Source organism: Carlito syrichta, unplaced genomic scaffold (genome assembly GCF_000164805.1).
Source record: "Carlito syrichta isolate Samal-C Ts95f unplaced genomic scaffold, Tarsius_syrichta-2.0.1 Scaffold309922, whole genome shotgun sequence".
Lineage (NCBI taxonomy): Eukaryota > Metazoa > Chordata > Mammalia > Primates > Tarsiidae > Carlito > Carlito syrichta.
Window position 1 is genome coordinate 1139958 of NW_007254018.1, and position 27835 is coordinate 1167792.

General features: G+C 40.4%; 1 protein-coding gene across 1 annotated transcript in view; it reads left to right on the top strand.

Moving 5' to 3' along the window:
* The window catches only part of BTBD8 (BTB domain containing 8), an 82369-nt gene extending 57859 nt beyond the window's left edge, over window positions 1–24510 (top strand). The window contains exons 5-9 of the mRNA XM_008068275.1: window positions 4416–4505; window positions 15905–15985; window positions 17832–17928; window positions 23829–23917; window positions 24354–24510. Of these exons, the coding sequence (XP_008066466.1) occupies window positions 4416–4505; window positions 15905–15985; window positions 17832–17928; window positions 23829–23917; window positions 24354–24471 (475 nt within the window). The 3' untranslated portion in view covers window positions 24472–24510. The remainder of the gene's footprint in view (window positions 1–4415; window positions 4506–15904; window positions 15986–17831; window positions 17929–23828; window positions 23918–24353) is intronic.
* Window positions 24511–27835: the final 3325 nt, after the last annotated feature.

Below are 27835 nucleotides of genomic sequence, written 5' to 3' on the forward strand. Positions count from 1 at the left end.
ATAAACCTGTTTAACTCCCACCACAATCAAAATACAGAAAATTTTCATCAACTAAAAAGTTCCCTTGTGCTCCTTTTCCATGAGCCTTTGCCCCTAGCCGCAGGCAACAACTGAGTTTCATATGCTCATTTGAATTTATTTATTTATTTGTCCTGGGATGGTCTTCTTTTCACATCCTTTGCTCAAACTAGTTTACAATTTCACAAACAGTGAATTGCATTGAGGCAGGGTCTCACTATGGTTGCCCAGGCTGGTGTTAAACTCTTGGGCTCAAGGGATCCACCTGCCTCAACCTACCTACATAGATGGGACTATGGGAATAGACCACCATGCCCAGCTTGCCATTTTCTTTTTTCTTTTTCTTTTCTTTTCTTTTTTTTTTTTTTTGAGTTGGGTCTCACTCTATCACACAGCTTGGTGTATAGTGGCATGATCCTACCTTACCACAGCCTCAATCTCCTGGGCTCAAGCAGTCCTCCCGCCTCGGTCTCCCTACATGCTGGATTACAGGCTTGAGCCACTGTGCCTAGCGCAGCTTGCCCATTTTTGAGTTGAGTTATATTCTCTACACTATAGATTATTTTATCTGTCTTAGAATTTCATGTAAATGGACTCAGAGATACTATTGTATCTAGCTGCTTTTACCCAGCATGTTTTTGAGCTTCATCCTTGGATATTATGTGTATCAGTGGTTCATTCCATCTTTATTGCTGCATAGTATTGCATTGTGTGGATATACCACCATTTGTTTATCCATTCTCCTGATGATGGACGTTTTGGTTGCTTCCACTGTTTAGCTACCATTAATAAAGCTGGTATGAACCTTTGCAGACAAGTCTTTGTACTATATATTCATTTCTTTTGAGATGCCTCAGAGTGGAATTTCTGGGTCATGTGGTAACTTGGTATTAGCCTTTTTATAAAATTGACAAATGTTTTTCCAAAGAGGTTGTGCCAGTTTATGTTCCCAATCTACTTGATATGAAAAGTTTTATTTGTTTCACTACTTGACATTGTTAACCTTTTCAATTTTTGCTACTGTAATAGGTGTGCAGTGGTATTTACCATATTGTGGTTTTAATTTTCATTCCTTTGATCACTAGAGTTGTTGAGTATCTTATTGGTCATTTGTATGTCTTGTGAATTTCTGTTTAAATCTTTTATCCATTTTTGAAAATCACTCTTAGAGTGAGTAGGTATTATTATTATTAGTTTTTAGTTGGAGTCTCACTCTATCACCCAGGCTGGAGTGCAGTGGCACGCTCACAGCCACCCCAGCCTCGACCTACTGGGCTCTGGCCATCCTTCCACCTCAGCCTTCCAAGTAGCTGGAACTACAGGCGCGCGCTACCACGCCCGGCTAATTTTTTTTTTTTTTTTTTAATTGTAGAAATGAGATCTCGCCAAGTCGCCCAGGTGGGTCTCGAACCCGTGGGCTCAGACAATCCACTTACCTCGGCCTCCCAAAGGCGCGGGATTACAGGCTGAGCCACTGAGCCTGGCGAAAATCATGTCTTCTAACTGTTCTTCTGTTTGATGGTTGTTTTGGCAATTATAGCTCTTTTGCATTTTCATATGCATTTTGAAATCAACTTATTTTTAGTACTACTGAAAATACTTGATTGGAGTTGTGTTGAATCTAGAAATTAATTTAGGAATAATAGACCTGTTAACAGTTTAGAATTGCAAATTCATGAGCACACATTAGCTCTCCATTAGGTCTTTTAAAATATATCCCAGTTGACTGGGTGGTGGCTATGCCTTGTAATCCCAGCACTTTGGGAGGTCACAGTGGGAGGATTGCTTGAGCCCAGGAGTTCAAGATCAGCCTGGGCAATATTGCAAGACCTCATCTCTACCAAATAAATAAATAAGTAGCAGGGTATGGTAGCTTGCGCCTATAGTCCCAGCTACTTGGGAGGCTGAGACAGGAGAATCACTTGAGCCCAGGAGATGGAGGCTGCAATAAGCCATGATGGCACTACTGCCTCAAGCCTGGATGACAAAGCAAGACCCTGTCTAAAAACAACAACAACAACAAAAAGATCCCAACAGTGTTTTATAGTCTTTAGTGTAGAGGTCTTGTACGTTTTTTGTTACATTTGTGCCTATATATTTTATACTGGTGTATATTGAATTTTATTCTTTTATTTTCCAGTTGTTCATTACTATGCTGGATCATGTTTGGGTGATAGCTGGACATCCTATTGAAAACTTGTAGAAATAATTTGACACTCTGGGTGCTAATATTTTATTTTATTATTATTATTATTATTTGAGTTGGAGTCTCACTCTGTCACCCAGGCTGGAGTGCAGTAGCACACTCACGGCCACCCCCTCATCAACCTGCTGGGCTCCGGTGGTCTTCCCTCCTCAGCCTTCCAAGTAGCCAGAACCACAGGTGCATGCTACCATGCCCATCTAACTTTTTGATTTACTGTAGAGATGAGGTCTCGCCAAGATGCCCGGACTGGTCTTGGACCCGCGGGCTCAGGCAATCCACTCACCTCGGCCTCCCAAAGTACTAGGATTGCAGGCTGAGCCACCGAGCCCAGCTGGTGCTAATATTTTCATGCAGACAGGATTTCATTTTGCTTTTGGCTGGCACTTAGACCTGATGCTGATCACTTTGTTCCCATCAGGAACTGAGATGATTCAAAGCTGGCCTGTAGTTCTCATGAGGGCTTGTCTGTTTCCTGTTTACTCTTCTTTTTAAGGTGTGGCCCTTCAGGGTCCAACTGAAATCCCGGGTTATCTACCAAAATCCCTCCTCTCTGATGGACCCCAAGTTCCAATTTGTGTCCTCCAAGCCTATGAAGATTGCCAGAAGCTATCTGAGCTTCTCACACCCCAACCACTGTGTTTTCTTTCAGATTTGGCATTTGCCTCAACGGAAAACGTTACATCAAATGGTTGGGTCACCTCTTTGTCTTCTCTCTCATAACTTGTCTAACCACCAGGTAGCTCTCTGATGCCTTCAAAACCTGTTTTCTTTATTTCTTTTTAAAAATCTTTTCCTACCGGGCACGGTGGCTCACACCTATAATCCCCAGCACTTTGGGAGGCCGAGGTGAGAGGATTGTCGGAGTCCACAGGTTCGAGACCAGCCTGGGCAACTTGGCGAGACCTTGTTTCTACAATAAATCAAAAAATTAGCTGGGCATGGTGGCACATACCTACTTGGAAGCCTGAGGCAGAAGGATCACCTGAGCCCAGCAGGTCGAGGCTGCGGTAGCCGTGAGCATGACATTGCACTCCAATCTGGGCGACAGAGTGAGATTTCGACTCAAAAAAAAAAAAAATCAGACCAGGCACAGTAGCTCAAGCCTGTAATCCCAGCACTTTGAAAGACCAAGGTAAGGGGACTGCTTGAGCCCATGGGTTCGAGACCAACTTGGGCAACTTGGCGAGACCTTGTTTCTATAATAAATCAAAAAACTAGCTGGGCATGGTGGCACATGCCTATAGTTCCAGCTATTTGGAAGGCTGAGACAGAAGGATCACCTGAGCCCAGCAGGTCGAGGCTGCAGTGGCCGTGAGTATGCCACTGCACTCCAACCTGGGCGATAGAGTGAGACTCTGACTCAAAAATAAAAATGTATATATATTTTTAATTTTATTTTTTTCTTCCTCATCTTTCTCAGCCACTTTCAGCAGGAGGGTCATTCTGAGATGACTAGTAAACCATTGCCAGGAGTGTCTTTCTCTCCTTCCTGTCCTTCTCCCCTCTTCTATCCCATCCTTCACTGGAATATAACTTTGTTCTGTGAGTCTCACTTACTGCTGTATTCTCAGAACCTACAAGAGTGACCAACACAGAATAGAAGTCAACGCATATTTGTTGGATTAAAGACTGCAAGGGTTAACATTTTATTTGAGAAGATGTTGGAAATTCAAAAGAAAATATCTTTCCTGTCATTTTCTCAAACCTAAGATATAGCATTTCTTGAGCATAATTAGGGTGAGTTTTGACCTAGAATTCAGAACCTTTAGAACTGTAGTCTCTCCCTTACTTTTTTTTAAGTTGTCAAGTAATAATTGTAGTCTCTTTCCTATTGATAGCTCTCCAAGATGTTAAGTAACATCTTTAGTCTTTATTTCTCCATTTGTAAATGATTTATTACTCTCTCAGCCATGGAACTAGTTTCAGTTGTTATTAAAATTAAAGAGCTATCAAGAGAAAAAAATTAAAACGATAACAGGCATTGGAATGAATGTTTTAAGCAAAAATTCAAAATACTTAGGTACAAATATAGGTTTATAATTTTTATTATAATAATTCTACCAACAAATACAAACAAGACAAATAGACTGTTATACTGTCTTAAGAGGTAAGGATGAAAAGTTGCATGAGGAATTACATTTTGCATAGTACATAAATGTTTACCTGTGTTTTCCCCTTCTCTTCCCTTTAGGGCCATTTTAAGTACCAGATCGAGTTATTTTGCTGCAATGTTGTGTGGATGTTGGGCTGAAAGCTCCCAGGAGTGTGTTACTCTTCACGGGTAAGCATAATTCTTACAAGGCAGCTTGACTGCAAATGATTGCAGCCAGTTCTTCATACTAAGCACTTTTTAGGAATCTAATTTCCCGATATGTTCAGTGAAATGTTTCTCAAGTAGTAGAATGTAATGAAGGACACTTTCTGAAACGAGAAGTAGTGAGGTGCACTTAGTAATGGGGCAGTGTGTTAATCTGCTTAGGTTCTTTTTTTTTGAGCTGGAGTCTCACTCCGTTGCCCAGGCTGGAGTGCCGTGGCCTACTCATGGCCAACACAGCCTCGACCTATTGGGCTCAGGTCATCCTTCTGCCTCAGCCTTCCAAGGAGCTGGAACTACAGGCACGCGCTACCATGCCCTGTTTACTTTTTGATTTATTGTAGAGTTGCGGTTTCACCAAGTTGCCCAGGCGGGTCTCGAACCCCTGAGCTCAGGCAATTTTCTTGCCTCAGCCTCCCAAAGTGCTGGGATTACAAACTGAGCCGCCATGCCCAGCCTGCTTAGTCTTCTATAACAAAATACCAAAAGTGGGTGGCTTAAACAAGAAAAATGTATTTTCTCACAGCTCTGGGGACCGAAAGTCTAAGACAAGGTGCCTGCAAGGTTGGTGTCTGATAAGGGCTGTCCCCTGCCTCCACGGTCTGGCTGTGTGCTCCCAAGCCCTTTCCTAGGTGCTAGCACTTGGAGAGAGAGCTATACAATCAAGGCCCACCCTCATGACTTCATTTAACCTTTATCACACTTCCTTAAAGGCTCCATTTCCAAATAGACCACACTGGGGGTTAGGGCTTCACCATATGAATTGGGGGGAACATTACCATTTAGCCTATAATAAGGAGTTTCTGATTAAGGAAGGCTTAAATGCTAGGCTAAAGAGTTTATTTTCTTGTGGGTAAAAAGAATGCATAGGCAGCTCTGCTGATGAGGTTTTTGTCACCACCATTGAAAAACAACTTGAAAGACTTACATATTCTACTGATAAGATCTCTTTCTTGGCTGGGCTCTGTGGCTCAGCCTGTAATCCCAGCACTTTGGAAGGCAAGTGGATTGCCTGAGCCTGAGCCCGCATATTCAAGACCAGCCCGGCCAACTTGGCAAGACCTTGTCTCTACAATAAATAAAAAATTAGCCACGCGTGGTAGCACATGTCTGTAGATCAAACTAGTTGGAAGGCTGAGGTGGAAGGATCACCGGAGCCCAGCAGGTCGATGCTGGGGTGGCCGTGGGTGTGCCACTACACTCCAGCCTGGGTGACAGAGTGAGACTCGGACTCAGAAAAAAAAAAGATCTTTTCTTTTTTTGTGGAGATGGTGGTCTCGCTATGCTGCCCAGGCTGGTCTCAAACTCCTGGGCTCAAGCAGTCCTCCCGCCTTGGCCTCTCAAAGTATTGGGATTACAGTCATGAGCCACCGTGCCTGGCCAATATCTCTTTCTTGATGATGAATTTAAAACATCTACTGAATATAGACAGGAAGAGGAGTACTAGCAGAAGCCAGCGTTTCTCTACGTGTGCCAATCTTAAGGATAATCACTTTTGTATAATTTTGAAAACTTGTCCAGGGACTATGTTTTAAACATTATTTTTAAAAACCATCAACTCACTCTCATTAGAACTGAATTCAGTAAAAATTTAAATGGAGAAATAATACTAGTTAAATTCAAAGTGCAACTTTTTGACATTCATTAAAAATGATGTGACTCTTTGTAGTGACACAAAGGTTAAAAGAAGTATGTGATTATGGGATCCTATTCTATGGCAGAAGAAAAAAAGTGATTTACAGAAAGCACATGTCTAATTTTTTCCTGGAAGAAATCTTAGTTTCTTGTAGGCTAGTGATAGTTTTACAACCCGATACCTATTATATATACCTTTTAAAACACCTTTTAAAAAAATTTTAAATCTCTTTTTATTTTTAATTTGAGGCAGAAGTCCCACTCTGTTGCCTAGGCTGATCTCGAACTCCTGGATTCAAGCGATCCTCCTACCTCCTCCTCCCAAAGTGCTGGGATTATAGGCATGAGCCACCATGACCAGCCTGGTCCTATTATATATACATTTGTTCTGTCTCCAAATATTCTATCTTCAGCAGTAACAATGTCAGCCTTACAATAACATTTTGTATTTTCTGCACTTTTTACACATTTACTATGCACTTCAGTTTTTAAAATCAGTCTTTGAGATAGAAAAGATTTACATATTACAGATGAGTATAAACAAGATCAGAAAAGTTAAATGTCTTCCCAGGGTCACCTGGTAAATAAGTGCTTATGCTGAATATAAATCACGTATTTATTGATCTTTAATTTAGAGTTCATTTCATGACAGCCACTGAAGAAATTCAAGTATTCCCATTAGTGTGTGTTCTTGAGCTAGCACGGTTCGCTTTTCTCCATTGTTTAAATCAGTGACTTTCAAACTTTGTCCCCTAGAATATTTTTTTTCTTTTGAGTTGGAGTCTCACTCTGTTGCCTAGGCTGGAGTGCAGTGGCACACTCGCGGCCACCCAAGCATCAACCTGCTAGGCTCTGGCGATCCTTCCACTTTAGCCTTCCAAGTTGCCGGAACTACAGGTGCATGCTACCACACCCAGCCAATTTTGTGATTTATTGTAGAGATGAGGTCTCACCAGGTTGCCCAGGCTGGTCTTCAACCCATGGGCTCAGGCAGTCCTTTCACCTCAGCCTCCCAAAGTGCTAGGATTACAGCCTCTGAGCCCAGCCGTCCCGTAGAATCTTAAAGCTCCTAGTGGGTACATTAGGGGGAATGTATGGCGTGGGCTTGGGATCTCAGGGGAAGCCCTTCAACTTTGATCTATTTATATAGTTCAAGATGACCCCTGAGTTTATCTAGAGGAATAAAGGTAAGGGGAATCTTTATTTTTTTTCCAGTTTTCCTTAATCACCTCTCATAAGCTGATAAGATAAAACATTCAAGCACCCAGACTTTGAAAGGTGAAGTCTATTTATTAAGAGGTCAGTGGACAAGAACGGAATAGTAGCATCAACAACAGGTACCTACTCCCTCACCTGTAATTTTCCATCATTAGTGTACAATGGCAGTGATAGATAAATATCTCCTCTTGCAGTATGGCTTGACCAGCTTTAGTAGCTTGTTCAAGGGAAGGCCACATAGAAGTAGCCAAATCAGTTTCAAAGTGTCATCCAAATAAGTAGACTGTGCATTGTGCGAGTGCCAGCCATGCCCAGGCTCACTCTTCTCTCACTATTGTCCCTTCCCATCTTTCGTGGCAAGCAAGTTTTGCTTCTCACTGGCTCATCTTACACCGAGCTGCTGTGTTAGTGGCAGGGGGACCTACTTTCCATTGGCTTATTCTCTCCTAATGCTAATGCACTGGAAATGAGAATACACGTTTTTGTTGCTGTTGTTCAACTCCTTTATCTTTTTTCTTTTTCTTTTCTTTTTTGAGTTGGAGTCTCACTCCATCGCCCAGGCTGGAGTGCAGTGGCACACTCATGACCATCACAGCCTCAACCTGCTGGGCTCAGGCGATTCTTCTACCTCAGCTTCCCAAGTAGCTGGAATTACAAGTACATGCTACCATGCCCGGCTAATTTTTTGATTCATCATGGAGATGAGGTCTCGCCAAGTTGCCCAGGCTGGTCTCGAACCCATGGGCTCAGGCAGTCCTCTCACCCCGGCCTCCCAAAGTGCTGGGATTACAGGCTTAAGCCACTGTGCCCAGCTAACTCCTTTATCTTGCTTATGAAACAAAAAAGAAAGTATCACCTGATAGATCCATGATTTTGTCTACATCTTTTATTATCATCACACAAGGCTATGCTGTTTGACCTTTTCCTGTTGTATCATGTTTCAAATTGATTGTGTCAAACTGCCATCTAAAATATTATTAGTTTTGTGACATATAAAGCCATTGGAAGGTTAAAAGGGATTGAGAAATTTTGCTTTTTTAAAAAAATTCAAAAAAAATTTTTTTTAATTAGAGTCTGATTCAGTTGCCCAGGCTGGAGGGCAGTGGCACAATCACAGCCACTCCAGCCTTGACCTGCTGGACGTAGGCGATTTTTCCACCTCAGTCTTCCAAGTAGCTGGAACCACAGACGTGCACTACCACACCTGGCTAATTTTTTTTTTAACTTTTACTTTTTTTACTTTAAAGATGTAGGGTACAATTCAGGGGTAGTTACACAAATGTTCATTATGTAGGTACCCTTGTTGATGAGGTGTGCCCCATCTCCCCCAGCAGATTCCCACTACTGCCAATACCACCTCCCTCTGCCCCCACCCCGGCAGTTTCCTGCTACTGCCAATATTTTTCTTATAGTATTATGATAACTGTTCAAGGTCTGCTTATGAGTAAGAACATGTGATACTCAGTTCTTTGTTTCTGTGATAGATCGCTCAGCATTATAGACTCTAAGTCTATCTAGGTTGCTGTGAAGTTCATGATTTTGTCCTTCCTTAGGGTTGCATAATATTCCATCATGTAGATGTACCATATTTTTTTCATCCGGTCCTCTTTCAATGGGCAGCACAGTTGGTTCCATATTCTTGCTATTGTGAGCAATGCTGCAGTAAACATACATGTGCAGGTATCTTTTTCATAGAGTGATTTGAGATCTCCCGGTTATATTCCCAGTATGGGGATTGTGGGGTTGTATGGAAGGTTGATTTTTAGATCTTTTAGGAATCGCCACACTGTTTTCCACAGAGTCTGTACTAGTTTACACTCCCACCAACAGTGTAGAAGCGTTCTCTTTTTGCCACATCCTCTCCAGCATCTGTTGTTTTTTGATGATACCCATCCTGACTGGAGTCAGGTGGCATCTCAGTGTGGTTTTAATTTGTGTTTCTTTGGTTACTAGTGAGGCTGAGCATTTTTTCATGTATCTGTTGGCAGCTCGTATGCCTTCTTTTGAGAAGTGCCTGTTCATATCTCTTGCCCACTTTGTAATGGGACTGTTTGTTTTTTTTCTTTTCGGCACATTTGAGTTCCTTGTAGATCCTAGATGTTAGGCCTTTGTCAGATATACAGTTGGCAAATATTTTTTCCCAGTTCGTGGGCTGTCTCCCTGCTCTCTCAATGGTTTCTTTGGCTTTGCAGAAGCTTGGCAGTTTGATGAGATCCCACTTGTCTATCTTATCTCATATGGCACAGGTGTTTTTTTTTTCCTAATTGTAGAGACAAGGTCTTGCCAAGTTGCCCAGGCTGGTCTCAAACCCCTGGGCTCAGGCAATCCTCTCACCTCCACTTCCCAAAGTGCTGGGATTATAGGTGTGAATCACTGTGCCCGGCCAAAAAATCACATTTTTAAGGAATTTTTGTATTATGACAAAGTAATCTACAAACCAAATTCTATTTTCTGATTAACTTTAATCGTAAACTGGACAGTGTGGTGTAGTAGGAAAGTCATAAACTTTGGTGTCCTTACAGGCAGTTGTATATCCAGGCCTGACTTGTTACATGACTTTAGGGACATTCCTTAGCCTTCCTGAGCTTCCTGAGGTTGTTGAAAGGATTAAATGAGATACACATAAGGAAATAACTTGGCCTGTTGCTTGGTATGTAGTATGCAGTGCTCATTAATATTGTCTGATTCTTCTTTCTCTAAATTAGATTATTCTCATTTTCTAGAGAGAAAAAGGTTCAAGTTGAGGGCCTTTCCCAGCACCAGGACGGCCATGCCTACTTTGCCTGATTAGCAGCCTCTTTTGAAACTGCAACTATTGCACATCTGTAGGATATTTTCCACAAGTAGAATGAAATCCTGTCTGTCTTTGCAGAAGGAACCCCAGGCTGTTCAATGAGTTGGTCTCTCAAAGATGTAATACATGTGATATTTTTCAAGAGTGACAGCCTTCAGTAATCTAAGGTGGGAATAGTAGTTCTATGATCTATAATCTATACTAGTAGAGTTCCATCCATGCCCATGAGGAGAGGGATGGAAGGTATACTTGGAAGAAGATTCTCCTGTTCTGGTGAAAGGAAGGGGAACATTTTCCACATCGTGTAATGGAAATTGAACCCCAGCAAGCACTTGGGAACCCCACGTATTTTTATTTTCTAAAAATAGAAGTCTTCCAGTTGTGGCTTGGGGTTTGGAGCATAAATTCAGATTTTCTCACTTCTCTTGGGAGATACTCTGATCTCTACCATGAGCTTTTGAAATAAAGATGAGATTGCATTTCTCTCCTGACTAATATCCTTCAGTGTCTTCTCATCACAATTTGACTTAAACCCCAAACTTGCAAGACCCTATAAGATCTGGCCCCTGGATTCGCCATCATTTTCTACCATTCCTGCCCTCCTCTATTGATCTTTCTTACAATAAGCTTATTCTTGCCTCAAGGCCTTTGTTCTTGCTGTTTCCGCTGCCTAAGTGTTTTTCACCCAGTGTTTTGCAAGGCTGACTTTTCCTCCTGCTTGAAATCTCAGATCAAGTGTCACCTTCCCAGACCACCCCACCTAAGGTAGTTACAGCCCAGCTCCTCGGTTAGTCTCTTTTATATTTTCTTGTTGTGTTGTCTTCTTGGTACTTTTCATTATTAAAATTATCTTTTGTGTGTGTGTGTGTATATATATATATGTATATGTATTATAAATAAATATATATGTATTACATATTTATTATTTATTTCCTTCCCCTTAGGATATAAGCTTCTTGTATCCCTAAGGTCCAGAATAGAGCCTGTCATTCAATAAATATTAAGAGGGACTAGTTGGGCCCAGTGGTTCATGCCTATAATTCCAGCACTTTGGGAGGTAGAGGTGGGAAGATTGCCTGAGCCTAGGGGTTCAAGGCCAGCCTGGGCACCTTGATGAGACCTTATCTCTGCAGTATAAAAAAAAAAAAAAGAGTGTGCCACTGCACTCCAACCTGAGTGACAGAGTGAGACTTCAACTCAAAAAAAGAAGAAGAATAAAATAAAAATGTGAATGGACAAACTAATGAAGGAATGTAGTTCCTATGTTTCTTTAGCCATGCACAGGGCCCATATAGGAGCCTAGACCTTTAGAAAGCATACATGAAACACAGAGGTTTTAGTAGACCAGGGGCATGATAGTCTCTGATCATAGATCTTGATCTTTTCATCGGTTTTTCTTTTCTCTAACCCTGAGTATATGTAATGTTTCCATCTCCTACAAGCTTTTATTCTGATTACATCTTAATGGGAATAGTGTTTTAAATCTTTCCATTTAAACTGTGAGCTATTGGAATAATTTGTTGCTTTTCTAGGTCAGTTGATCGTGCCTTCATAAGCACTTTTAGTAAAACTACAATTGACTTACAGCATAACGAGAGCACAGCTTAGTAAAACATCTGTCAAGACAGCAGGAAAACCATTTCTTGCTGTTTTTATAGCTATCGTATGTATTGATATATAGGCTCAAATGTCTAGATGTTGCTGTTTATTTTAATAAAGTGGCTTTTGTTTTTATTTAATTATTATCTTTTGCTTAAACGTGTCAAATTTTAAAAGAAACGATTCTTTCGACATAAATAGCCAGTTCTCATTAATGTTGGTAAGGATGACTTGAAAATCTGAAGGAAAAAAAAAAGGTTTATGGAATAGTGTACATTCTAGCAATTATGCTAATTTTTTAGGTTAATAAGCTATAAATAATATGACCTAATTATTCTGAGATCAGATCTTGTCATATCCATGTTATATAACTGATAATATTTTGCTATGTGCCTTTTTTTCTAAGCACTAAAGATGCAATGTTTTGATTCAGCAGAAACTAGTACTTAGCTATAGTAAGGGCCAGTAAATATATATTAAATTAATGGAAAAAATAGTTATGTATTTTTAACTCAGTGTTTCTCTGAAGGTTTGGGAAGATGCTGTAAGTCTCCTAATAAGCCATTCATTAAACAATCATCAAACGTTTATTCAACATATATTATTTACAGCCATAGAATCAAAGCAAACATCTTTCTGATTCCTAGCCTCTGAGATGCCATTTGTTTTCTTCATCTTCTGTTTGTTTCTTTTTATAAGCCCAACATTGCAAACTTGTCCACTTAGTTTCTTTTTGCTGTCCTCATTTTGTTCCTTTGGCAGATATTAGGTACTGTGCTTCACATAATGGGGGGGGTTCTTATTAGCACTGTCCCCATCATGATTCTACTACAGAGCTCCTGTATCATGTGGGGAAAGGAAATTCTGATCCTGGGAGTACTGAATCAGTGCTGACATTCTGCTGGTACCAGGGGCTATAAGGCTAGGTGGCACAGCCCTACACTTGCAGAATACAGTCCAGAGGGAGAGACAAATATGTAAAGAAAACCACTGCAGGTCAGCTTGGCAGATGTGATCATGGGCATCTGTGTTGCATCCTGCTGGAGAGCCCAGGCTTTGGAGTCAGGCTGCTTGGATTTAAATTCCGGTACATTACTAGCCTTTTGACCTTGGGCAAGTTACTCAATTTCAGTTTCTTCATCTATAAAATGAGACAAATAGTAGTGTCTACTGTTGAGTTGTTATGATGATTAAATGAGCCAGTAGCATTCAAAATGTTCATTAGCTCAGGGGCTAGCTCCTAGTGGTCAGTAGATGTCGGTTACTGTTTATAACATCCAGTGATTTCTTTTTTCCACCTTGGGTGCACTTTAGGGAAACTCAGAGATAAAGAGCCACGTGTCTTGTGTCTGAATGATGAAGTTCAGTGGAGTGGGAGAGCATTAAGTATAAGGTGTGGATGTATAAGGAATTACAAGTTGTGCAGGCATAGAAAAGGAGCTAGTTCTGTTATCTTAGAACAGCTGCTGGAGAGGGAAAACCGGAGGTCAGATGATAAAGAATTTTGTACACCAAGCTAAGGACTTGCTTCTGTAGGCTTCGGAGAATAGTTGAAGAGTTTTAGAAGTGAGAGGGGCTGAACTTGGGCAGTGCCTCAAGGGGACAGAGAATGGAGGCTGAACTCAAGACGTTCTCGAAGGTACAGACAGGCTCCAATGAGGGAGAGGACTACAATGAACCTCAGGTTCTGACTTAGACTCTAGATGAAAAATATCTGTTGGAGTTTGGAGGGGCCAATAAATAGCATATTTTCTTTCTGTTCTGAAAAAAACCAAAGAATCAGCAAGTAGAATAAGAAAACATTTCTTTTGGCAGGGCACAGTGGCTCATGCCTGTAATCCTAGCACTTTGGGAGGCTGAGGCAGGAGAATCGCTTGAGCCCAGGAGTTTGAGACCAGCCTGGGCAACATAGCAAGGCCTCATCTCTGCAAAAAAGTTTTAAGGCCAGGCATGGTGGCTCAAGCCTGTAATTCCAGCACTTTGGGAGGCCTAGGTAAGGGGATTGCCTGAGCCCACGGGTTCGAGAACAGCTTGGGCAACTTGGCAAGACCTCATCTCTACAATAAATCAAAAATCAGCCAGGCATGGTAGCGTGCGCCTGTAGTTCCGGCTACTTGGAAGACTGAGGCAGATCACCTGAGCCCAGCAGGTTGACGCTGGGGTGACCGTGAGTGTGCCACTGCTCTTTAGCCTAGGTGACTGAGTGAGACTCCAACTCAAAAGAAAAAAGTTTTAAAAATTAGGCGAGCATGGTGGCATGTGCCTGTAATTCTAACTACTTGGGATGCAGAGGTAGAAGGATCGCCTGAGCCCAGAAAGTCGAGGCTGCTGTGAGCTGTGATTGTCACGATCATGCTACTGAACTCCAGTCTAGGCGACAGAGTGAGACTCTGACAAAAGAAAAAAAAGAAAAAAGAAAGCATTTCCTTTATTACCAACAAAAACTGTTAAAGCAGAACAGGTTGAGTATCCCTTATCGTTATCCAAAATGCTTGGAACCAGAGAATTTTAGATTTTGTTTCGATTTTGGAAAATTTGCATATACATAATACGATATCTTGGGGATGGGGCCTGAGTCTAAACAAAAAAATTTATTTATATTTTATATACAAATGTTGAAGTAAAAATAAAATATGGAGACAAATCTCTAAATTAAACATTTTATTTGAGAACTACAGAATTGCATTTTAGGGCATACACACAGACCAGTATGGTCTTTCAGTATGTCCAAAGAACATCGAGAAGGTCAGAGGTTTTATTAGAAAGAGAAATATGTATTGTTTTGAAAGAAAGCTCACTGGCACAGAGAAACTTTCAGGAGCTGTGAAGCTCTGATTGGCGAAGGAAGGCAGTGGGCCAAGCTAGTTTTAGAGTCATGGCCAGTCATTTCAGCAGCTACAGGTAGAACTAGTGGTAGGGCTCCATGTAGCAGCCCATTTCTGCAGCTGGCCTTGCAGAAAATTCAATTCTTGGAGCAGGTGCCATGTACCCCAAGTACTTGCCCTTCCCCCCAGTCCCGTGACTCTGATTCAATTGGGCATTATAAGAATGATCCAGTTTATATCATCAACTTTCACAACACCTTATAACCTGAAGGCAATTTTATACCATATTTAAAATAATTTTGTTCTTGAAACACATTGGTGTGCACTGACTCATCAGAAAGCAAAGGTGTCACTGTCTCATGTCAGTCCTCAAAACGTTCTGAACTTGGGAGCATTTTGGCTTTTGGATTTTCAGATTATGGATGGTCCGCTTATGGAATGTGCTTTAATGCAAAGTTGGCTTGCTAACCATCTCCCTCTGAAACAGTCCATCCAAGAGGAAGTCTGAGTCTACCTGCATCTTCTTCCTAATTATTCTTCCCACTGGTTCAGCAAAGAAAAAAGGAAAAGAGAAATCAAATTACCTCCTGTCTTGAGTTTCTCCTGACAGTCAAGCAATGGTTGTTGTCCATCCATCAGATAACTTACTCCCCTTGGTACAGAGGACCAGCTCTGGAACAGTGCTGTCAACAAGGAGGAATCATAGAAAGAGGACTGAATTTGGGGTGGGGAGGAGGAAGGAGGTCATGAATTCAGAGCTTGAAATTCAGTAGTCAGTAGGACTTAAAGGTTGGTGCTCCAAACTACTTCTTAAGTCATAGTTTTATTTTTTCATCTGCATCATGAGGACATTGGCCAAGCTACAGCCACTGACAGGTATTATGATTTAACAGCATAACAAGAACCTCTCTAGTGAATCGTTATCCATCTGAGGCTTTAAGTGAAACCAGAAGCCATTTGTTGAAGAGACTGAGGTTTTCTTAATGAGCCAGAGATTGGAGAATGGCTTCTAAAGGCCCTTCTAACTCTAAAAGTCTCTACTAGAAGTTGTTCAATAAATAATCGAGGATTTCATAGTATACTAATAACATTTTATAGGTTATATAAAAATCCATAGCTAATGTTCATTTTAAACCAATACTATTTCTACATAGATGTTATTTGAAGAATATATTCATCAGATAAAAGTAAGATTAGAACATCATCTTGACTAAAAGTTTATGAGGAAATAGAATATCGTTGTTATCAGCTAAATTGCAGTTATTTCTGGATTTGAGCTTTCTTTTATTTTTCAGTATAAACCATGTAGAAATGAATGTTATGATGCATTTTATATATGGAGGAACTTTGGACTTTCCAGACAAAGCTAATGTTGGGTATGTATTATTTTTGAATAATTTAAAATATAAAAGCGTTAATGTTTTAGGTTCTGCTCTGTTGAGCTATGTTGCAAAGTGTCAGTGAAATAGAAGCTTTATTATTATCTATTTTGCTATATCTTGAGAATGTTTTGGGAATACCTAAAAACAGTAAGCAAGTCACTTTATTTAGAAGAAAAACTGATTTAGCAACTTACAGTAATAAGATTAAGAAAAGTCTTTATTAGACTTAAATTATATTAGAAGAACTTTATTTTTGTTTGAAAAATGAAGTATAGGTTTTTCTAAAATAAAATTGGTCAAACTTCTTTGAAAATTATTTTACTTCTTCATTTTTAAAATTTTAGGATGTCATGTTTAAAACAGCAAAAGGAAAAAAAAGAAGAACTCTAACATTTATCTGAGAATAATAGAAAAAAGTATATATAATAGGGCATCCCAAAGACTCACCACTATGTGATTCTTAAGTGCCCGCTAGTGAAATGCCATCCAAGCTTCTGAAATTCTCCTGCAGAGTGAAGTTCCTGCTCTTTTAAGTTTCCAGATGCCTTCCCAATTTACTTGCTATTCCAACATCAGACAAGTGGAAACTACTCTTTTAATTTAAACTTTCTTTGATTTCTTTCATTTCAGACTGAATAAATGTGTTTTTTGGGAGAGCATATTATGAGTCTCAGGGATTAGTACTAGTTTTATCTCTTGGCAACCCATGTGAAATTTTATCATGCTTTCAAGGCTTGTGGGCATCCTAGGTGCTCAGAAATACTTGCCAAATGAAAGAAGCAAAGGAAACTCTGGTCATTGGATGCTGTTTCCAATAATAGGGTCATTTGTAGACATTTTCAGTATAATAAAACATAAATGAATTGCCCCCTCACCACCACCAAAACTTTTACTTATTTTTTATTTTTTTGAGTTGAAGTCTGTCACCCAGGCTGGAATACAGGGGCACAATCTTGGCTCACCACAGCCTCAACCTTCTAGGCTGAGGCAATTCTTCTGCTTCAGCCTCTCGAATAGTGGCAATTACTAGCCCACATCTCCATGCCTGGCTAATTTTTTTTCCTTTTTGTAGAGAAGAGGTCTTGCTGTGTTTCCTAGGCTAGTCTCAAACTCCTGAACTCAAGCAATCCTCTTCCCTCATCCTCCCAAAGTGCTAGGATTACAGGCATAAGCCATGATACCCAGCTTAAAACTTTTATTATACATATTTGTTGCAAAAAGTTTTATAATGTTTACAGCCTTCAAAGCAATTTCTTGGCTGAGCGCAGTGGCTCATGCCTGTAATCCCAGCACATTGGGAGGCCGAGGTGAGAGGATTGTTTGAGCCCAGGAGTTCGAGACCAGTCTGGGCAACATAGTAAGACCTGGTCACTACAAAATATAAAAAAATTAGTTGGGGTTACGGTGGGCACCTGTAATCCCAGCTAATCGGGAAGCTGAAACAGAAGGATCTCCTGAGCCCAGATCAAGGCTGCAGTGAGTGGTGGCATGTGCCACTGCACTCCAGCCTTGGTGATTGAATAAGACTTGACCCCTCACTTCACCCCCCAAAAAAGCAATTTCCTGGATTTTGCTCTGTGTGTCACTGGGCATATGAAGGAGTTAGAAACGTCTCCAAATTTACTTCATGTTATTTTCCACTAATCAAAGCATGGGTCAGTGTCAGTGCTTTCCACTTTTGGCTTATGCTCTTTTTACATAAGCAATATCTAAGGCAAAAAATTAAAATAATTCAGATTATCCTTTTTTCTAAACAGACTCTATATTATCAAGAAATTACTGTGTGTTGTGCCTTGATTTTAAAATTGCAGAATTAACAGTGCATCTATTTTTATTTTAGTCAGATACTCAATATGGCTGATATGTATGGACTAGAAGGATTAAAAGAAGTAGCAATCTATATTTTAAGAAGAGATTACTGTAATTTCTTTCAGAAGGTAATTATTGAGTCTCAGAAATCTTTCCCCCAGTGCCTTACGTCATCCATTATTACCTACTAGATTTTTCACTCTGATAGGCATAGTGCTTTTAACTATTAGAAATATTAAGTCAGTCTAAGAATGGGAACTCCAGTTGAATTATAATGCATACGGTTTGTTTGCAAAAATCAGAAACGAATTCAAGTAATTTTAAGTAAGATCAAATTGACATGGGAGATTTATTGAAAAGATGTAGAAGTATCTTGTATAATTCAAAGGTGGAGTGTACAGCTGGGACCAAGGGTTTGGAACTACAAGAAGGGAAGTCAAGAACTAAGGTTACCTTGTCTGTTGATTAAAGCTCCCCACAGTGCTTTATTCGTTCTTTTCCCCGAATGTGTACCTCTTTCTTTTTCCACCCCTCTTTACAGCATATACTTGGAATTAATAGAGTTCTTTCCTACCTGTCTCTTAAGGGGGATGTGAGTCCTAACTCTTTTTTATTTTAGTTAACACGTAGGTTAATTAGCTGCCTAAAGAAAGATCTCATGCTATGTATTTCAAAGCCATTTTGTGTACATTATTCTTAGATTCTCCATTGTTTTATGTATTCTTTGACTGCAGGTTATTTTTATTTTCTTGTTTATACTTTTCTAAATTTTCTATGAAGTGCATGTATTTTTTTTTATAATCAACAAAAAACAAATTTTTTTTTTTTTAATTTTAGAGTTGTGGGGTACAGGTGAGAATTTGCTGCATAAGTAGGCTGGTGCAGGTAACATTTGGGCTTCTAGCTGGCTCCCTCTCCCCTCAGCCCTTTGTGTTGCTACAATCTCCTCTCCCTGCCTCCTCCCTCCATCTCCCCCTACTAGCAGTGCCCAGTGTCCGCCAGTCCCACTCTTGTGCTAGTGTGACTAGTGGTCAGGGTCTACTTTTGAGTAAGAACATGCTGTATTCAGTTCTTTGTTTCTGTGATAGTTCACTTAGTATGATGGTCTCCAGCTGCATCCAAGTCACTGCGAAGGCCATAATTTTGTTCTTCTTTATGACTGCACAGTATTCCATCATATATATATACACATTTTCTTTATCCAGTCCACTTTCGTTGGGCATCTAAGTTAGTTCCATGTTTTTCCTATTGGGAAGAGTACAGCTATAAACATGCATGTGCGGGTATCTTTTTTGGTAGAACAATTTATGTTCTTCCAGATATATTTCCAGGAGAGGTATTACTGGATCCTGTGGAAACTCAATTTTTTAGTTCTTTTAGAAACCGCCATGCTACTTTCCATAGAGGTTGAACTAGCTTGCATTCCCACCAACAGTGAAGAAGCATTCCCTTTTCTCCACAGCTGTGCCAGCATCTTGTTCACAAAAACAAATCTTAAAAGAGTTGTTTACATCATATTTCCCTCTTTTTGGGTACTTGAGGTAACAGTGTGAATTGTATGAGTTCTAATTAGGTAATTTTGATCAGATTTAAATTTAGATGTCTGTGTTGTATAGGCCTTTCTATCTTTCTATAATTTGGAACTGCAGAAGCAGCCCCTGTGCTAAAACAGAACCTTGAACAACTGGGTTAGTACCACTACCAATCTGCAAGTTTTCCCCTCAGTTAAACCCCTCAGCTGCCTTTAAACAGGTACCCACTCCATCCTCTATATGTAAATCAGTGGATTGGAAGAAGATGGGCAGCCTGTGGTATCCCCAGCTTTGTAGAGAGTGAAGAACTCTGGCAAAGAGCTTCTCTTTTTTCTTCATATGTCCCCCTCCTATGTCCAGTCAAGTAAAAGTTAGGAGGGAGACCCCAAAAAAAATCATAAGCAAAGGTGAAAGTTGGGAATATCTGCATTGAGGATACCCACAGATGGCTGTTTACTGTATCTATGAAACCATCTCACCCTGGAGCTTCCATCAAAGAAGAAAAGCAAATGCTAAGAGGTTTTGTGAGAGAGCTTGGATATGTCTGAGAAGCCGGTGAGCATATACTTAGAGGAGAAGATTCTAGAGGGAGAGGCTTGCTGGAGAAGCCAGTGCTAGCTTTGTGTTAAGAGACTATAGTTATCATCATATAGAGAAAAAATGTGGGGAGTCCACTCTGCATCCCTTTGACTCATGATCCATGGGGAAGGAGGAGGATCTTAATGGTTCCATGAAAGTTAGAAGACACTGGTACAGGACCAGGTGACGCTGTGTCCCACCTAGGAAGGCATTGTGCATATGAACCACTTGAAGTGTCCTTATTCACAGAGAGGCTAGGTTTAAGCTTGATCTCCTCCTAAAAGAGCCATCCTGTCAGTAGAGGTCACCAGCATCTAATTGTGAGCAAAGTCAAGGACATCTCCCTGCTACCGTCCTGGTCCCTGCTTCATTCTGTGACACCGTATCCTTCCACAGCCCTCTTCCATAGGAGTTTGACCCAGAAAGTGGAACAGGAAACTGCACCATGTCGTGCTTCCTGTTTTAGATCTTCCCAGCCATAAATCTAGTCAGTGATGGAACGGGAAAGACTTCTATCAGCCATGATGAGATTGGTGTTAAAGCAGTACTGCTGAATGTCAATAACAAAAGCACCCAGAAAGAATTGCAGTCGGCCTATAGTGTCATTAAGGGTGGGAAAAGGGGGAATTTGCCACAGCATGGTTGAAAGCACTAGTTGGGAAAAAAAAAGTGTTGTGTTAGTATCTCCTCTGAGCTGAGATCTGGTTACATCTGCTTAGTATTGTGAAAAGAACCTCTTCTACAGACTGTCTATGGGCCGTTGCCTCTATTTTTTTTTTTATATGTGCTTGAGTATATGTAGGTTATGCACAGCCTTTTGAATTTTACTTTCAATAATCCGCTTAATTTTAAAAACACAAAAGACATATTTGTTTCTGTTAAAACCACAGAAAAATGAAGTTTCTTTTAAAATTGTCAATATGGTATTTTGTTGAAAACTTGTTTTATTTTATTTCATTTATTTTAACATAGTCTCTATTTCTGTGGCAACAGATATTTTAGAGAACAGTTTTTATTTTTATTGATATGATCCTAAAACTTTTTTGCTTTATATATTTTGATGATTTTTTTATAAGAATGCTTTTGTATCTATAATTTTTAACTTTTGGTTCTTGGCAGTGATTTAAATATAGTAAACTTATAACATTCCATAGTAATGCAAATGTGAGTATAGTGTGATGGATAACTGGCTTCAAAACTCCTGGCAAACTAGCTTCAGTCACTTCATTAGCTTCACAATCCTGCCTTTTGCACAATTAAAAACTTTAGACTTAATTTATAGCATTATTGTAAGCTTTACATGTATATTTTTGCTACCAATTTAAAAGTATTTCTTAGAATCTGGGCAACATAGCAAGATCCTGTCTCTACAAAAAAATTTTAAAAGTTAGCTGGATGTGGTGATGCACTCCTATAATCCCAACTACTCTGGAGGATAAGGATGGAGAATCACTTGAACCCAGGAGTTTGAGGCTGCAGTGAGCCATGATAGAACCACTGTGCTCCAGTTTGAGCAACAGAGAAAGAATCTGTCTCCATAAAATAATAAATAATATATTTTAGGTAATGGTTTAAGTATATATCTTCCCAAATTCTATATGCAGGTTTTGAGAATGACAGTCATCCTATTATAAAAACACTTGGGAATCAACATCAACATGTAAGTGAATTCTCAGACAGCCAAAGGTGTCCCTTCAAGACAGGTTTTATTTTTATTTTTATTTTTTTTAGAGGCAGAGTCCCACTCTGTCAGCCAGGCCAGAGTACAGTGGTGCAATCATAACTCACTGTAGCCTTGAACTCCTGGACTCAAGCAATCCTCCCACCTCAGTCTCCTGAGTAGTTAGGACCTGGCTAATTTTTTAAAATATTTTTGTTTTAGACATTGGGTCTCATTATGTTGCCCAAGCTGATCTCCAGCTTCTGGCATCAAGTGATCCTCCTGCCTTAGCCTCCCAGGGTGCTACGATTACAGGTGTAAGCTACTGTGCCTAGCCAGATAGTAAATATTTTAGGCTTTGTGGGCCATAAAGTCTCCCTCACAACTACTCTGCTGTATAGAGCAAAACAGCTATCAACAATATACAAAGGAAGCATCACGGTGATGTTTCAATAAAATTTTATTCACAAAAAACAATGGTGGACTAGAATTGGCTCATAGGCTATAGTTTGCCAGTCTCTGCTTTAAGCTGCAAATTATTTTATATTTTAATAATTTTAATGGAAATTTTTCTTATTGTGATGCACAAAGCTGATTATTCCTAAATAAGGTTGGACTGCTGGGCTTTTTAACTCTTATGCTTACTTTTACAATTTGTTAAGATTTCTAGATGCTCTTAGGCTGGTAAGTATGTCAGTAATCACTAGCCCCTTCTCTCACACTAATTTAATACTCTCATCTGAAGTGGGTTAGGAAACCAGATTATTTAACTTGGTAGAATGATCACTGTGTAATCTTTATAGTAGTGGTCATTTCTGATTTTTGTGACAACTTAGAGTACTTCCAATTATCTCAAAGGCATTTTAATTATCTAAGTTGTTAATATGCAAAGCAAAATATGTGCATTCAATTTCTTGAATACTAACATAATACTTTTAGGAGAAGGGAATTAGAAAATCAAATGAATAGCAGTTCATAATTAGAGCTGGAAATCACTGACCTTATTAAAAGAACTGTGCTTGATATTTTCCAAGGGATCTTTGGAAGTACACAATTAGAGACTAGATATACAAATGGACTGATTGCCTGTCTTTATTAAGAGTACAGACCCCAAATCACAACTAATAAATGTATATAAAGATAAGTTAAACACCATTCAACCTAAGTGGGAAACAGATATGCTTAGAAACATTTCAACACTGAAAATACAAGGCATGGTCAATACGTAGCCCAAAGACTTAACACCAAGGGCAGGGAAGCTATACAACGTAAAACACCAAGAGCAGTGAGGCTACACAACACAAAATACCAAGAGCAGTGAGGCTACACAACACAAAATACCAAGAGCAGTGAGACTACACATTACAAAATACCAAGAGCAGTGAGGATACACAACATAGAACACCAAGATTGGTGAGGCTACATAACACACAACCCAAGAGCGGTGAGGATACCTAACACAGAACACCAAGCATGGTGAGGACTCACAACACAAAATACCCACAGGAGTGAGTACATTTGCTACAATTCATGAACTTACATTGGCACATTATCACCTAAAGTCTAGAGTTTACAATAAGCTTCACTCTTAGTGTTGTACATTCTATGGATTTGGACAAATGTCCAATGATGTGTATCCACCATGATAGTGTCACGGAGAGTATTGTCAGTACCCTGAAATCCTCTGTGCTTTGCGTATCTATCCCTCCCTCCCCACTAAACCCCAGAAATCACTGATATATTTTTACTGTCTCCATAGTTCTTGTTTTTCTAGAATGTAGTTGGAATCGTATAGTGTATAACTTTTAGATTGGCTTCTTTCACTTAGCAGTTAAGATTCCTCCATCCCTGCATTTAAGATTCCTCCGTGTCTTCGTGGCTTGATAGCTTATCTCTTTTAGAGCTGACTATTCCATTGCATAGATGTATCATGGTTTACATATCCATTCGCCCACTGAAGGCCATCATGGTTGCTTCCAAGATTGGGCAGTTATGAAAAAAGCTTCTATAAACATCTATGTTCAGGTTTTTGCGTGAAGAGGTTTTTTTAAGGAAAAAAAAAGTAAGACTCTGATGAGAGCATGTCTACAGCCAGAGTCCCCGCTGAAGTTACTAGCAAATAAAGACTTAAATAGAGAAAGTGGATATTGAATTGTGTGGATTTATTCTGAAGTTTAGGTATATAAATCAGATTTTCTTTGTGAACCAAATATTTAAGTTGAAAATGCATCCATGCGGTGTTTTCTATCCATTTCAGCCTGTTCCCAGGACACTGGTGTCTACACTAGAGTGCCTGATTATTGCTCATTCGGTTGGAGTGGAGAGTCTGTTTGCTGACTGCATGAAGTAAGTTGTCTTAAGTGGCGCTGATACTTTTAATTTAGGGATTTTGTTTTTCCACGCTTCTAGTGTTGCAGGCAGTTTTAGAGTTGGCCTGTTTTCTTCAGCACGACGTAAGTAGCTTAGTGCTTTAACTAGTTCCACCAACTGAGTAGGAACATTAATTTTAGACATTATTCAAGATATTTGGAGGCATTTTATTTTAGCTGAACCATAGTTATTATGTTAAAAATCTGTGCGCAAAACCCAAAATGAGTTTAAAATACGTGTTTACAGAAAAGAGAACATGGTTAAGTTCATCTGAGAGCTCATAAAATTAGTAGTAAACATTAGACAAAACATATACATGTGCAGTTTGTATGATTGAAAACCAAAATGTTATTGACTGTTATAATGAAAAATATTTTCATTTCTCTAACTTGAAATTCCTTGATTTTAACAGGTGGATTGTAAAGCACTTTGCAAGGTTTTGGTCTGAGAGAAGCTTTGCCAATATACCTGCTGATATTCAGAAAAGTTGTCTTAGTATGTTGATTCAGTCCTTAGTAAGTATAACCTGAATACCCTTTCTCATGTGTGCCATCAAAAAGTTTATTCAATTTTGTATAGTAGTTTCAGTGATTTATATATAAATGTAGATTGTTACTATAAAAGCAAGATGAGAGAGCCAGTTCCAAAACCAATTCAAAACCAATCCAAAACCAATTCAGAGAACCTAGCCCTTAGGGTTCTGTTCCTCTGAAACCACTCTCAGTACCCGATTCACCAGTCCAGGTTCAAACAGAGAAGCAGAGCCACTAGGAGGCATATATTGGCTCATGAACAAATGGGGCATGGTTAGAGATGAGGTTTTATGCATTGGCTCGGCAGTACTGACTTCCACTCACCAAGGTGGATTCGGGTACACCACTGAACTTCTCAATAGTGCCATCTTCAAGCAGATCAGCTGTGGCGAGTTGATTACGTTGGACCGCATCCATCTTGGAAAAGGCAGTGCTTTATTCTCCTGGACTTGACATTTGCTGTGGATATGGATTTGCCTCCCTCCCTCACAGCGTTTCTGCTAAAACCACTGTCCATGAACTACAGAATGCTTTATCCATCACTGTGATATTCCATACAGCTCCACCTGTGACTCGCTTCACAGCAAACGAAGGCTGGTGATGGGGCCCGGCTCATGGAATTCGCTGGTCTTACAAGGATCCCTGTCAACCTGAAGCCACCAACTTGACAGAATAGAAGAATGGCCTTTGAAAGGCTCAGTTACTGTGGCAGCTAGGTGGAAATGCCTTGTGGGGCTGGGATAGGGTCCTCCAGATCAGGTTTTGATTTATGGTCCTGTTTCTCCTGTCACCAGGACTCTTGGGGTCAGAAATCAACGTGTGGAAATGGCATGGTTGCACATGCAATGACTCCTGGTAAGCCTCTAAGGCAGTGTTTGCTTCCTTTCCCCACAATGTCAAGCTCTGCTGATCTAGAAGTCTTCGTTGCAAAGAGAAGAATGCTTCCACCTGGGGACACAGATAATGATTCCCTGGAACTGGAAGTTGAGACTGCCTCCTCTGGTCATTTGTAAACCTGCAGGCAGAGAAGGAGAATCAACCACAGACCAAGCTTGACGATCAGGGGGAAAATTGGACTGCTCCTGTACAGTGTGTATAAGGAAGAGACATCCATAATGCAGCGCTCCCAGGTTCTATGAGTGAAATCAATGGAAAGAGAGAACAACTCAGCCAGACGTGGTGGCTCATGCCTGTAATCCCAGCACTTTGGGAGGCAGAGGCGAGAGGATTGCCTGAACCAGGGGTTCGAGACCAGCCTGGGCAACTTGGCGAGACCTCATCTCTACAATAAATAAATAAATTAGCCAGGTGTGGTGGCACACACCTGTGATTCCAGCTACTTGGAAAGCTGAAGTGGAAGGATCACCTGAGCCCAGCAGGTCGAGGCTGCGGTGGCCGTAAGTGTGCCACTGTACTCCAGCCAGGATGACAGAGTGAGACTCTGACAGGAAGGAAGGAAGGGATGGAGGGAGGGAGAGATATAGACCAAGCGCAGTGGCTCATACCTATAATCCCAGCACCTTGAGAGGCTGAGGTGAGAGGATTGCCTGAGCCCACAGGTTCAAGAGCAGCCCAGACAACTTGGCGAGACCTCATCTCTACAATAAATAAAAAAATTAGCCAGGCATGGTGGTGCATGCCTGTAATTCCAGCTACTTGGAAGGCTGAGGCTGAAGGATCGCCTGAACCCAGCAGGTTGATGCTGGGATAGCCGTGAGCATGCCACTGCACTCCAGCCTGGGCAACAAAGTGAGACTCCAACTCAAAAAAAAAAAAAAAAATAGCTGCTATCACATGACCGGTTACAGAAATAAGCACTGCAATAGTTACGATATAAAATATTCATATCCCTTTTTATTTCTTTAGTGACAAGGTCTTGCTCTGTCACCTGGGCTGGAGTCAATGGTGCAGTCATACCTCACTGCAGCCTCAAACTCTTGTGCTCCAGTGATCCTCTGCCTCAGCCTCTCAAGTAACTGGGACTAGAGGCACAGAACACCATATTAGCTAATTTTTTAATTTTTTGTACAGATGGGGTCTTGCTATGTAGTCCAGGCTGGTCTCAAACTCCTGGTGTTAAGCCTCGACCTCCCAAAGTGCTGGGATTACAGGTGCGAGCCACCTTATCTGGTTCTCTTTTTATATGCATACGTTTGTCTGTATATTAACCAAATATTCTCAGTTTTTTCCCCCACTGTCTCAGTCCCCTGTCATCTAATGTAACACATGTTAATAACAGTTAACTTTATATTTCCATATTTAAGTTAAAAGATAGCAAAGAGAACTGTGAATCAGTTTGAAGAAGAACGAACATCACCCAAAGACAAAAAAAGAAACTTTGTGTCCTCTCTTTTAGGGACGGGGTTGGCATGCTTGTTGTACGGGGGATGGTTGTATCATGTTAGATGAAAGGCTGACTGTTATTGTCTCCATTAGGGAACTACATATGGTTTTAAGAGATATGTATAGTTGCCAAGTTGACAAATGGCTGACTATAGCAGCTTTGTAACATGTTAGCTTGGCTAGGGCAAACTACCAGTCCCAAAATTTCCTTCTCTTACATTTCTAGGTAGGGTGGCCACAAGAGACGTTTTGACATGAGATTTGGAAGACGAAAGTGAGACAGCAGCTCTTTTTGGGTTTTGTGCTAGGAAGCTTGGAGCATGCTGAGTGCTCATTTACATGAGGAGGGTTATCCACAGGCTCACAGGCTCACCGCAGCGAGGCCTACAGCTGTCCTGCCTTATCCTGTGAGCTGCAGCTTCTCTTACCCCTGGGCCAGGAATGTGACGGCCCCACAGTGAAAGGTCCCCACCTATCCTGCAGGATATTCACTTCATCTGGGTTGGAGTCAGGGAGACTGACATGAGTCCATCCTCGTGGGTCCCCACTGGTGCTCTTGGTGTCACCTTGCTCCCCACCTCTACATACATCTTCCCTTCTCAACTGCCTGCCCTGTGGACTTCAGAGGACATCTTCAGATACCAAGGCTGTTTAACCAGCACTCTCAACTGTAGCAAATCCCCTGTAACAAATCTCTTTATACAATAAGTCCTCACTTAATGCTGTGGGTAGGTTCTTGAAAATTGCAACTTTAAACAAAACGATGTAAAATGAAACTACTTTTACCATAGGTTAATGGATATAAGCAAGAATTAAGTTGCTATGGCTTATTTCTGGTCACAAAAATATCATCAAACTTCTAAATTAAGACCCAAAACACTTCTAATATGGGAGATTGAAGTAAATATGAGCTATACTTACAATCAAAGCTTAATAAAAATAAGGTAATGATCTAATTTCTGGTGAATTCACGAGCGAAGGCAATAATAGGGGGGTTGAATTTTTTTTTTTTTTTTTT